This window comes from Cryptomeria japonica, chromosome 8 (assembly GCF_030272615.1).
Source record: "Cryptomeria japonica chromosome 8, Sugi_1.0, whole genome shotgun sequence".
Taxonomy (NCBI): domain Eukaryota; kingdom Viridiplantae; phylum Streptophyta; class Pinopsida; order Cupressales; family Cupressaceae; genus Cryptomeria; species Cryptomeria japonica.
The window spans coordinates 12,505,854-12,520,075 of NC_081412.1; the positions used below are offsets into that span (position 1 = coordinate 12,505,854).

Genomic DNA, 14,222 nt, shown 5'->3' on the forward strand with positions numbered 1-14,222 from the left:
GATCTGTAGATAGGCCAAATTAAAGTTGCAATCTCAAAATTGAACCCTACCAAGATTGTTGAAAAATGCAAAATTTGAATTTTGAAAAAAAGAGAGGGAAACTGAAATTTTGAATTTTATGATTTTAGAAGGAATACTGAAAGCAATGCAGGCTTTGAAATTTAAAAGTTGACTCGATTTCATGCAAAATTCAAATTTGAAAGCGGAAATCAGAGTTACCGCAATTAAACACTTAATTTCAAAAGTCACAAATTGTAAAAATTTGAATAAAGCACTGAAATTTTGAATGAATGCTAACACACTTTTCAGATTTAGTACAGTAAGGAACACAATTTTGATATGAATTTTAATTTCAACAATTTTTGAATGATTAGAAGCCTCAATCCAAGCAATCGCTAGACCAACTTTGACTTTAATTTTGAAAGTGTTAAAATTGATAAAATCAGCCAAAATTCTGGATTTTAGCAGAAAAATACAGTAAGATCTAGCTCCCAAAATTTCAAAAAAAATGTTGCAGACGATGGTGCTCGAGGTGCACACGGTCCTCGCAACTTTTTTCCAAATTTTCAGGGATGAGAGATATTGTGGTTTTGTTGCGGAATCCAAAGTTATAGCTGATTTGGAGGTGTTTTGATTAGTGAAATTATCAGTCAAAGGTTGAATCAAGAAGGTTTTAAAAATTAGGGTTTTGACATTTAACCACTTAATTTTCAGAGTTAAAGCACAAATATGAATTGACAATTTGCAATAGAAGGGTAGATCTGAAACAAGCATTAACAATTAAACATTTCACAAGCTCAATTACTAAAAAGAAAATTTTAGGGTTTTTATGCAATCAACCTCTTAAAATTTGCAAAAGATCAAACATGGAAATGTAATTAAGGAAACAAAATTTTCAGATCTAACCATGAATAATCAGAATGAGGATGTTCACGTCGGGTTCACCAAAATGTAAAGCGAAAAAATCGAACCCTAGTTGTTCTCCCCTCCCCAACTCCAAGGAGAGAGAAGGGAGGTCCCTAGGGTTGATGGTTTTCACTTAGGGGAGACTTTACATTCAAAAGAGGGGTTGTAACCCACAAGATCCAATCCCACACAATGCAGGATTGGATTCTAAATGAGTTTCAAGGGTTAAGACATCAAGGATACCCTCTTTTGTAAAGAATATAGATAGAATGATTGAACTAGGAATGCATGTAGAAGCAAGAAAGATTCGCTTGTAAACAGAGATAGGGATATGGGATGAAGCTGCGGACCTGGAATTAGCAGTAAAATGTCGAGACAGTGCTGTCCTATAAATTTAAGTGAAAGTTGACAGGACGATGGCACCCGGTGTGCACACGGTCCTCCGAAAAATCTGCGAAACGAAGGGGGATCTGTTCGTCTCTGCACAAGGATTCCAGATCTTCAATTATAGCCACGTACCTACAACCTACACACAGAAAAGAGAGGATGATTGGGGGGTTAGGGATTAGGGGTTTTCCTTTAGGTCAAACCCCGGTTTTGGAATTAACTAAGAAATGAGAATGTTGTAAATGTAAATGTTTGTAATGTAAACAAGTACTGATACCTTGTTGTAAGAATGTTTGTATTCTTACATGCAAAGGTGTAATGTATGTAGTATGTTGTATGTTGTATGTGATCTCCTCTTCAATGGTTGAATCCTTGTCTTGAATGCAACACCTAGCCTTGAATGGAGACTTAGAATGCTCAATTGTTTGAAGGAATGCTTGAATGCTTGAATGTTTGAATATCGCTTCCGCCTTTTGCGCACATATGTTTTCCTCCCTTTTTTGGAAGAGGAAATGTAGTTTATATACTTGTCAATTAGGGCTGATAGACTGATTTTTCCGACCTTAGGCCGACCAGGAAACATTATTTCCCGGATTGCAAACTTAAAGACCCGATGCCCAAAAGAGGCCGGGCCCAAAATAGGGCCAGGGACCAGGGTGTTGGGCGCCATGGTCCTGGGGGACCACGGCACTGGGTACCATGGTCCCACCTCCCGGGACAATAGGGTGCAAGGAGGGATCAGGCCAAGGTGCAGAAATATGCAGTTTTTGGTGTTGTAAACAGGTTTCAGGGTCTCCATTTAGGTTCAATGTTGTGCCGCCATCGTGAAGACCCAAATGCAATCAAAATTGCAAGTGTCACAATTTTAGGATGCTACACACCCTTTATTGTATCTAACATGGGTGCAAAAATTTCACTGAACCCTCTGATAAACTTTCTGTAGAACTGGGCTAGACCATGAAAACTTCTAACTGCACTGGCTGATTGTGGGGTTGGCCAACTTGTTATGGCTGCAACTTTAGATTGATCCATCTTAAGATCTCCACTGGACACAACAAAACCAAGATAGACTAGCTCTTGTTTCATAAAATCACATTTCTTAAGATTTATGGTTAACTGCTCATCAGATAATCTTTGCAAAACAATAGCTAAGTGTTTCAAATGCTCCTCTTTAGTCTTACTAAAAATGAGAATGTCATCTAAGTAGACTACCACAAAATTACCAATAAAATCCTACAATACTTCATTCATTAACCTCATAAAGGTACTGGGAGCATTAGAGAGTCCAAAAGGCATAACCAACCATTCATAAAGACCCTCATTTGTTTTGAAAGAAGTTTTACACTCATCACCCTCTTTTATTCTCATCTGATGGTAACCACTCTTTAAGTCTATTTTTGTGAAGTACCTTGCACCCCCTAAACAATCCATCAAATCTTCTATCTTGGGAATAGGGAATCTGTACCTTATAGTGATTTTGTTGATGGCTCTGAAGTCTATGCATAGTCTCCATGTGCCCCCTTTCTTAGGTGCTAACACAATGGGTACGACACAAGGACTTATACTCTTTCTTATTAATCCCCAATCCAACAACTCTTGAATTTGCCTAGCTACCTCTTTGTTCTGTTCAGGAGTCATCTTATAAGCTACTTTGTTTGGCAAAGAAGCTCCTGGTATAAAGTCAATCTGATGACTAATGTCTCTAGGAGGAGGCAATGTTGTTGGTTGTCCATCACTGATGATGTCCTTAAAGTTATCAAGAATTTGATGCACTTCTTGTGGGATCTCAGCTTGTTTTTCTTTCTTCTCCTCCTTAGGTTTCACTACAAGTGCATAACCAATCCCATCTCCCTCTTTCATGGTTTGGATGAACTCTTTTTCATTGACTAATAACACTTTAGGTGCCTGTGGTTTGTTGTTCTTTGTCTCTTCACTAAGGGACTAAATTTCATAGACAATGCCATTCTTTTGAAAGGAATATGTGTTTTTTTCACCATCATGGTGTGCCCTTCTGTCAAATTGCCAAGGTCTACCCAATAGTAGATGGCAAGCATCCATAGGAAGGATGTCACATAGTATCCTATCCTTGTATTCACCTATGTTGAAGTCTACCCATGCTTGTTCATTAACTAGGACATGTTGCCCCTTGGTCAACCAGGTTACCTTGTAGGGTTCATTGTGCCTCATTCTAGGTAGGTTCAATTTGCTAACTGCCTCCTCTGAGATAATGTTATTTGTGGAACCTGAATCTATAACCACCTTACATACCTTGCCCAAGATTTTGCACTTTATCCTGAACAATTCTCTTCTCTGAGTCACTTCACACTTGTGAGCTTCTTGCATCAATACTCTCCTCATCATTAGACTCTCACCATCTTCAGGTGCTAGGTGCATTGTTGGAGTTCTTGTACTACTTCCTTCCTCTTGAACATAGTTTACTCTCTTTTCACCTCTATGGGAAGAACTAGGCTTTTCTGGACACCTATAACCAGGATGACCCAATTTCTGATAGTTATAGAATTTCATTGTGGAGAAGTAAGACCCTCTACCTGGGCCACTAGATCTACCCCTTCCTGGGTTACTTGATCCCCTACCCCTATAGTTGGGCTTGCTCTAAGAATCCCCACTTTTCTCCATAAGCTAGATTCTCCCTGGGACCTTTGATCTAGGTGTCTTCCCCCAAAACTGTCTCTATGGCCTCTTCCATCTCTGCCTCTTCCTCTACCTTTGTTATGCTGCTCTTGCTTCTTCCTACTCCTTTCCTCTACCTTGAGTGCAAGTTGATAGCACTTCTGGACTGTTGTAGGACACAACAAACTTAACTCTTCTTGTATGTTCCATCTCAAACCATTGAGATACCTAGCAACCTTGACATTTTCATCCTCTTGGATCTTGGACCTAAGGCATAGCTTTTGAAACTCCTCGGTATAACTACTAACATCTAACTCCTTTTGCCTAAGGTTTTGCCTTTTCCTATGAAGTTGTATTTCATAGTCCTCGGGAATGTAAGTCTCTCTAATCTTGGACAACATTCCCTTCCAAGTTGCTATGGGCTTTTTGCCCTCTTTCTCACATTCATTTTGAATGAACTTCCACCATGTTAAGGTAGCTCCTCTCAACCTGAATTTAGCCACCTTCACTTTCTGGGCCTCTATCACACCATCACATTCAAAATGGTTCTCAAGACCCTCAATCCACTCCATGACCACTTCTGGGTCCATTTTACCACTGAATAGTGGGACTCCTTCTAGTGTTCTCCCACTCATAGCCTTTAAGGCTTTCAAAAAGGGTTCATTCTCCATCACAGGGTCTGGTAGAGGGATTTCATCCTCTATAGCTAATAGCTTACCCCTATCTTCTGTTCCTTCTATCTTATTGCTGACTTCATCTGCCTTCACTTCTACTTCACCCAACTTCTACTCTAGGAGGTCTAACTTCACTTTGAGTAACCTATTTTCTTCTTCCTGGTCTTCCATTTTCTTTGCTAGCTTTGCATTTGTCACCATGGTTGCCAAATTGCTACTTCTTCCAAGTGTAACTGAGCTCTGATACCACTATGATAGGGAGGTAGGGCAAGGTAGTTGCCCAAGTGTCTTGTATGTTCACTAAGTAATAGGTCCTTGCTAGTTTAAAGGTTTTGGTCACCAAAAATCAAAGTGCAAAAGGTTTATAGACAACCTAGCAACTCTCCTTGTTCCACCTCCCTAAGTCAAATACTTCTTGGTTGCTCAAGGGCTTCAACTCCATAGTTTTTGGCTTGGTAATCTAACACCTTACTCACTCAATTGGAATTCATTCCCTCTATCCTTGACCTATTCTCTGACTATACAAGGTCTCCTTTTGTTGAATTACAAATTTGTGTCAAGTTTAACCTCCTTGGGTGTCTTTGGTTTTCTATGTTTTGGAGTGTAGAAACCCTTCATAAGTGCTATAAACTGAGTTATGGAGTCTACCTCACAAAAAATGTTAAATGCATGCAAGACCAACTTGTTTCACCTAGTATTGATGGATTTTAGGCTTTACAACCTCCCTTTGTGTACCCATTTTGACAAAAACCCAATTTTTAGGCCTAAAACGGGCTACAAGGAATTAGCCCTCCTTTTGGGGTTTTGTGTTCACCTTGCTCCAACAATGGACTTCCAAACAAAAAGGACTTCATATTCGGATACCCTTTTGATAGTTGTTGAGGATTTTCTAAGTTTTAGGGCTCATTAGGCCTTCTCCATGACTATCCCAAAAATGGATGCAAAAGGAAGGGTTTGCAAGGGTTTTGATGGCAAAAATTGACTTACAAGTTAGAGACCTTCAATGTGAACCATACAAACTTGGTTCTACCATGTCACATGCTAATTAGGCCACAATAAAGCAATTTACACCTTCATAGGCTAGAGAACAATGGTTTTACAAAAACTTGCTCATAAGGAGTGTGCAACATTGACAACTTTTCATTCTTGCTTTCTACAAACACAACTTTTGCATGAGAACCAATTGCAATTTAAAGCATGTAAAAATGACTATCATTAGTGAAAAGAAAGGAATCATATTAGCCCTGCACAAAAGGCATTAGGCAATTACAAAACAATGAAACATTCACTGTCAACTAACTATCACTGCACTTTTCCCTTTTCACTAATTTTTTCACTTTAGACCTGCACTTTTCATTGTCAAAAACCCTTTTCTAAGGTCTGATTTGTGCTCTTTAACAATGCCCTATCTTTAGTTTCTTTTTGACCTTCATACCTTCCATTTGGAAGAGGAAAATTGGAAAAACAACTTCAACAAAAATGTAAAAATTAGTCATAGTTGACTGTGACAGCTAGTTGGGTATTACAACTTTGCCTCAAGGATCATTAATTGATCTTTCCAACCTCAAACCCATGGAAAAGGTCAAAAACCACTCCTTGTTCTTGTTTACAATCAATTAGAATGAGGTACAAGGCTTTACAAACTCCAATAAATGGTGGAGAGTAAGCAACCGTATGGAAATCAACATCAAAACAGTGACTCATTGTTTTTTACATCATTTTCACAAACTGAAAATGCAATCATCCTTGGCATGGCTTAGAAAGCCTCTTTTCCTTTTCATACAACCTTAAACATCAAACAGATTTGTCCATCTTGGTGAATGCATTTTCTATAGAAGAGGAAAGCATCAAACTTCTTCAAGGACCCTAGCCAAATGGCACACTTGCCTAGGGCTCTATGGCCACAAAACTTCTTGCACCTGCATTCTTGAAATCAAAACATTTATTTACATATCTTATAAGTTGACCAACTAGTTCTTGGGAAGCCATGAACATTTAGGGCTTCAAGAAGCCAAGTTGGTCAAGCATCCTTGCCAATTTCCTAGACAAGGTAGTGAAACTATCAAAACTAAATAATTTTGCACAAAACTCAAAACTTAATGAAATTCAATGCCACCAAAGGGAAAAGATTCAAGAAACATAAGAGAAATGGAAAATGCAAAAATAGTACGGCCACATATAGTAGGTGTATGAACTGCTGCTCACATGGATTCAAAACATAGGGAAAAACAAGGTAAAATTAGTGCAAACTTGCAAAATGCTTGATATCTCCAAATGATCAACCCTTACAATGGTTCAAACAAGAGAATAAATACCTCTGCATGTCAGTTATCCTCCTGTACAGATAGGTACATGTCCAAGAGCACTCAAATTTGACACTTTCATGTCTAAAATGACAACTTTTAATGCCTAGATGATGCAAGGTTGACCTCAAAGATTACAAATCACCTAAAAACCAAACACCAAACATGTCTAAGAACTTTTCACAACAAAAACACACTGAAAACTCACTTTTGACAACATTTTGCTAGGCAACTCCAAATTGGCAACTTTGAGCAAAAAGAGGAAAACAGGAAACATGATCACACAATGAGTTCAAAACTCATCCAAACAACTTAGAATAACACACAAACATCTTAGACAAACTTTCCAACTTAAAAATAATAAAAATCAAACTTGCTCTCAAACCTGTAATGAAAATGAGGCCTAGGTGCTCCTGCATCAGTAGGTCACTTCTCTTTTGTGTCAATTTGTTCACATCAAAATCTTGGGGGAGTGTAGCACTAGATTTTGCTAACATTAGGAAATATTTTTCTTTTTCTCCAATTGAGGATCTTTTTCGATGTCTCTGACATGTTGTTCTGTTATTTCCTCTTCAACTTGTATTTCATCTTCATGTTCCTTGTTTCTATAATCTTTAGTTATTTTAAATGTTTCTATTTTTGTTTCCACAATCTTTTGTCTCTAAGCCCTCGTTAAAACGAGCATACACATGTGTTAGATATTGTGCTAGGATTCGATTGTCCAAAAGTTGTTTCAATAAGTGATCAATTGTTAGTGTAAATGCAATAGAATGATATGACATGAAAAGATGATTCAAGTGTTTTAAAAGTTTGCAAGTTTTTTGATCTTCGATTATGGAATGCAATGATGATGATTTTAATAAAAACCAAGTCCAATAGGAATGATATGTCCTACAATGTGGGACAAGGTTATCCTGACCAAACATTGTAGTTTCATGATAGAGGATGATAGATCCTAATGAGAAACTATGTTTTGAGTGATCAGTTTATCAAAGAGGGTGATAATGCACTTTGAGATGTTAGATCTTGAACTTGTTGAAGGCGAATACTTGAAAATATTGAGGTGTCTATTTCTAGAATCTGATTTGATAGATGATAACCTGACCAAGCGAACCAAGGAGACAATCTAAGGACATAATGATAGATAACGGGTGTTTATGCTCACTATAAACTGACCAAGCAAATATGATAGATCTGAAAAAGACATGCAAGAAGACAGTTCTGGACAAACAGAGACATAAATTTGTATGACACCTTATACAACCCCGAACGATAATTTAGATAGGCTCATATGACAAACCAAAAATTTTGCATGATAGAAAACATAAACTCATACGAGCTTTCTCATAGAACCAGATGACAAAAGATGACACAAAATTCTCTGCTAAAATGACCCATACGACAATTCCCACTAGACCAGACGATAAAAGTTAATACAAAGTTTTCTTCTAAGATGACTCGCATGACAATTCTCACTAGACCAGATGATAAACTAGATGCCTTGTACGACAAACTAACAAACTCATATGATAGAGGACAAAATAGAGACAAAAACTTTGTTTGGACAAATTTTTGATTAAAGAAGTTTGATGTTTTGCTTCTATTTTCCAGTTTTTTAGATGTTTGATTTTCTATTTTAGGGATGAAGACATAGAAAAGACACGATATGGTAAGTAACCTCAAGCACAGTACGCTACCTAAGGAAGTTGGCTAAGAGAGAAAACCTTTTCTTGCAAACTTAGGTAGACACCCAATAGCTAATCATAATACGACCGCTGAGTCTCACGCAATGGATTCTCAACGTCATATTATTTGACTCCAAATGCTAATGGGGCCACGATATGCCAAGTGCCTTGGGAAAGTTACTATCTCTCTTGCACAAAGACTATCCCCCTTTTGGAGGTGAATCGGGTAGCTTCTAATTTTAATTAGAACTAGTAAGGGATTTGTTCAGCGCGTTGGGGTATAAACTCAATTAAGAGGTCTCCCAGCCTTGAAAACCAAGGTTTGATATACCCGAAGGCACAAAGGAGAGTTGTTACCGAGCACTTTCATTGACTTTATTTTCATCAAATAACATTTATTTTATAGTGGGTTGAAGTACTTGGTGTTAGCCATCCTCACTTGGGTCATTCCCCTCTCACCGGCCTTAATGGCTTTCACCTTATAGGCTCCTCGGGAGGGCAGGCCTGCTAAAGATATGCACTTTTGGTAGCAAAGGATGATTCTGGCTTTCTGATCACCTAAGAAAGGTGAGAGCATACTCACCTATCATCAAAACAGATAAGACATGTTTGTTCATTTCTATTAGCCAAAACAAGTGTGCCTAGAAAATTTAAAGAAGACATAAAGTTTGGTTGAGTCCTCCTAAGCAACTTGCAAAATAGATATGTTATTAGTCATGATGTTTGGATGAAATGAAGCTTTGAAAAGCGTAATATTCAATAATCATCCTACAAAAACTAGTTAAGCTGCAAAAAAACTCACAAATAGACCAGGGTTAGCAATAGTAATAATCAAATTGAAGCATGAAAACCCTAAAATGCAATCTGTTTTATAAACACAGGAACATAATTTTGTATGATAATTCTCACCTGCTCGTACGAGGACACAAAGGAACTTGTATGAGATAGAAAGGGAACTCGTACGAAATTCTGAATCAAACCCAACTAGAAACCTGCTAGATTAAAAATTTGATGATGTTAAGAGGCCAAAAATGAGATTTTCGGCCCCACGGTGGGTGCCAAAATGTCATTCCTGTGAAATGTGATACATGCAGCTGCAACACAAACACTCAATAGATCATTACAAGTATGGTTAGAAAATAAGAAGCAAATGAAAGATGAACCATGACAAAGCGACCTATCGCCTCCTAAGAGATGCGAGTATGGATTTGCTCTTAGATCTAGATAAGCAATCCCAATGACTTGACTACACCTAGATGGAGGATTTGAAATGATAATGATATGAAAAGATGAGATTAATTATGATAGATTGATCCAAGAGACTAATTAAGCTAATGATATGCATGATTAAACTATGATGATGATGCAATTAAGCTAGAAAAGAGATTGATTAAGCTACATGATTCAACAATTATGCTAGAAAATGATCAAATTAAGCTAAATCTAAGATGCAATTGCCTATAATAACAATGATAAAAAATGATATGCCTATAGTAACAATGCCTACACTGATAATGAGATGGGATCTTTTGTGCTCCAAAGTCAAGGATATTTATAGGATTTCCAAGGCCAGGGGTGAGGTGGCAGGAATCAATGGTCAAGATTGAGTCTAAAGATATCAAGGGTGAAATTGGAGGAGGTTGGAGAAGAGGTTGGAGGAAGGGACACTTTTCATCTCTATGGTGACAAGTGTCAAAGAACCTTTCTCATAAAAGGGAAAGTGTCCAAGAGAGGAGACATGTGGTCAAAGTGCCACGTGTCTCAAGGGAAGAATATCCAGATCATAGGAGGTTAGGATGTGCAAGATAGGATAGGGTTAGGCAAACCCAAGGTTAGGTGGAATGGGTTAGGTTAGAGGAATGGTTAGGTCAGGTGGTTAGAACTTAGGAGGCATGTGGGTAATTTGAATTTAAAAATTCAAATAATAGGAAAAGACTAATTAATTTTCAACAACTCATAAATTGATTTGTTTTAATTAATTAGGAGATTAGAAGAAATGAATTTAAATGGAGGGAGGATTAGTTAATTTGAATTAATTAATCAAAGGGGACTATTGAAATGAACCTATTAAATAAATTCTTAGATTTATTAATAAGTAGATGAAAGGGAAAATTTAATCAAATTGCTAATGAATTCAATTAAATTAGGAAGGGGAATTAATTAAATAATTGCTTATTTAATTAATTATCTTCAGACCATTTTTAGGTGTATACAACAACATCTAACAATTGTGAATTTAATGAATGCCCATTATCACGATCATCTCTAGTTGGTAAAATTCGAAAGCAAACCAATGCAAAAGTACAAGGGGCCATAATCTATCCCAACATTAAAAAATAATACACAAATTTATTAGAAATAAAAATATAACATTTATCTTTTTCATATTTAAAATTTCTATTATTAATTTAAAATCCATGTACTTAATAAATGCGTACTTTTTAAAAAGATTTTAATTATAATTACCTCAAATCTTTATCTTTGATTACAAGATTTTCAAAATGTTGAGCAAGGGAAATCTAATATTTGATATATGTCCCAAGCTATGAAATTACATAAAGACCTAATACCATCCATAACTTTAATGACCTACATAAAACATACAAGATGCATTATCAAAAATAAATAAAAATCATATAAAATTCAATACAATATATAATGTTTTATTCATTTGAATTTGAATAAATAAAATGGACTTACCTAAAGCTACTTCCGAGTGGTATTTGCCAATCTTTATAATACATCACTTTAATATATATATAAAATATTATTTTGAATTGATTCTAAAAAGTTCATCAAATGTTTAGCTAGATAATTGGTTTCCGAATTTATATATTTTTATTAAAATAGTAAATAAAATTAAATTCATTTAACAAATAAATTTCATAAATGTATAATTCTAATAATATTTAAAATTGTTATATTAAACATTTGTAACTATCATCTATAAAATAAAATATATTAATTTAAAAATTGGTTTGATATTGTAATCCTTCATATATTGTCATGTTTACATTTATATAATAGATTAAAATAAAACTAACCTTGTTTTTAAAATATTCTAGTTTCATGGACAATGCTTCAACCAAAGCTTTTGAATCCTGAATTCAAACCTATAATTCATGTAAGTTAGTAAGTTTATAAAATAATTACTACTTAAATCTTTATAGAATATCCATAACAAACATTGACAATATAATATAATACATAAAGTTAGGAATGTCCACCAACACCATAATTGCTTCCTTATTAATGAAAAACATATTTTAAAATAAATATATGTAAAAATACCTATTAAATTAAAATTTTCAATAATTTATTCAAAAAATATTTTTAAATTATTTTATTTACTTAATAAATTTTATGAATTAAAATGCAACCAATAATTATAAATATACACCATTTAAAATAGGACTAAAAAGAATTATCTATTCCCTCAAAATAATGTTGATATTCAGGGAAAATGCAAGCAACACCACTATAAGCACCATCAACATGATCCACACTTGTTGATGATGTTGTTCCAATCTGAAATTATCAACCATGCTATTCAATAATTCAACTTTTTGTAGAATTGTGTACAAATTTAAAGAGACAAAATTGAAATCAAATTTTATAATTTGAAATATCTTTTTATATATATAAATCTATGTAATTCACATACCCTAGCACATAAAAATGTTGGATGTAAACCAACACTAATATCTTTTAATAAGCAAGCACGAACATTTTTTGTTGAAAGCCCATAGTTTGTGGAGCAACTTGTTGCTATCACTCTAACATTATTTTCACATGTTCCAGCAATCTAGTATACAATTTAAAAAGAAAAGTTTAAGTTAAGATATATATATATAACTAATCCATATCTAGGAGATTGTGGAAGAATATTCTCCTCATAATTATGCCTTCTATGCTTAACTTTATGTTTTTTTCTTTTCTTTTTATAAATCGTGTTTTGAAACTAAAATATAAACGCTATACTAAGAAAACACTAAATTTTCTTAGATCCTTCTATAAAATTAAAATATAAAATCCAGACTAAGAGGATGTAAGGAAGTCCTTACTTAGCAAGCTTTTTAAATTGAACAATGTGTCTGATCTAATACATAAACTACAAGCTTGTCAACTGAATCTACACCAAATTTCTTTAGAGTCTTGTTCCTTGCAGCTAATAATGATACCAAGACTGCCTCACTTTCTGATCCTTGAATAACCCCACCACCACCTTTACTTATAATCCAAATATTCTTTTAATATAAGTTCTTGAAATGCTACATAAAGACCAAGTTTAATATATTATAAAAGTGCTCAAAATAGTCTCTAAAATTAATTTAAGATTTGATCATAGTTTTAATTTAGAATACATAGAGTTGTGATACTAATAAAATCAAACTATAGTCATGTGAAATATATATACCAGAAGATGACAGAAAAGAATCAGGAAGGTTGACAATTTTTCCAAACCAATCATAGACTATGGTTTCAAGCTCAGTGGCAACAAGCGATGTCATCCAATCCAGATTGACAATAGCAAACCAGTGTGTCAGTGCAAGTATCATCTTCTCTTTCACATCTGCATAACTCCAAAACAAATAAATTGATCATCACTAAGACTCATAATAATTAATATAGTAATGGGATATGCAGTAATGTTCACTAAATTGTATTTGAAATTCCATTTAACCTGATATTATGAACCAAAATTTTAATTTAAATCCTATTATCTTAGGACCAATCAAGCTAGAGCCATTTCATATCTTAATAGTAAGAAGGTTTTCTACAGAATCAGGTTTTTATGGAGCACAATCAAGGATCCAAGAGCTTAAATATCCAGGCTGCAAGGAAATTCAATTTTAAAATGAGTAAAAAATACATTATTAATATCAATTAAATAAATAAATATATTCAATGTCAAATATCTCTATAATTTAAATTTTCTGAAAACCTTCAATCAAACACATACCTTTACATGGCTAAGAACTGGAAAGCTGTAATGTCCCCTTTTCTAGGTGACATGAGATGAGTAGGGGTTGACCTACCATTCGAGTTCCCGTAGGTCAATGACATGGTTAGGGGACTCATTTGAGGGTCATGGAGCTTTGTAGGGGCTCTGTGAGCCATTTTGGACCATCAAACGACAGTTCCTATTTTTTAGGGAGAACTGGCAATTGACTGAATGACCACCTGGAGGACCAAGGAGTAGAGCAGGATCCTTTTGAGCAGTTACAAGTGTTTGGAGAGAGATTCCTACTTTTTAGGAGGTTGTGGTAGTTTCCATATTTGAGGTTCCACGGGACCATACCATGGTTTCAGTTTTAGGAAGATTGGGTGTGTTTCCTAGTTTCTAGGAGTATTCCTAGATTTTAGGGATGGGACTGCTAGTTGGCCCATCTTGTCCGGCATCAGTCACAGATAGGTGACAAAGTCAGATTCATATTTGGTTGGTTATTTTGGGCTATTATTGGATCTATGGAAATATTTTAATATATTTAAATATTTCCTAAGTTAGCGATTAAATAAATTAAAATAAGGCTATGTATATAGCCATTTCGGATTAATAAGGGGTTTTTGGCTTCATCTAGTTTGATATGCCTATATGTTATAGCTCATTGGAAAGGTCTTGAATTTTGCTACAT

The 14,222-nt window shown here is 35.1% G+C and overlaps 1 protein-coding gene across 1 annotated transcript in view; it reads right to left on the reverse strand.

The window, feature by feature from the left end:
• Positions 1 to 13,145, reverse strand: part of LOC131048786 (tryptophan decarboxylase 2-like) — a 59,063-nt gene extending 45,918 nt beyond the window's left edge. The window contains exons 1-4 of the mRNA XM_059210120.1: positions 13,004 to 13,145; positions 12,693 to 12,811; positions 12,251 to 12,391; positions 11,631 to 11,687 (exon numbers count right to left, since the gene is read on the reverse strand). Coding sequence (XP_059066103.1) covers positions 11,631 to 11,687; positions 12,251 to 12,391; positions 12,693 to 12,811; positions 13,004 to 13,145 — 459 coding nt within the window. The remainder of the gene's footprint in view (positions 1 to 11,630; positions 11,688 to 12,250; positions 12,392 to 12,692; positions 12,812 to 13,003) is intronic.
• Positions 13,146 to 14,222: the final 1,077 nt, after the last annotated feature.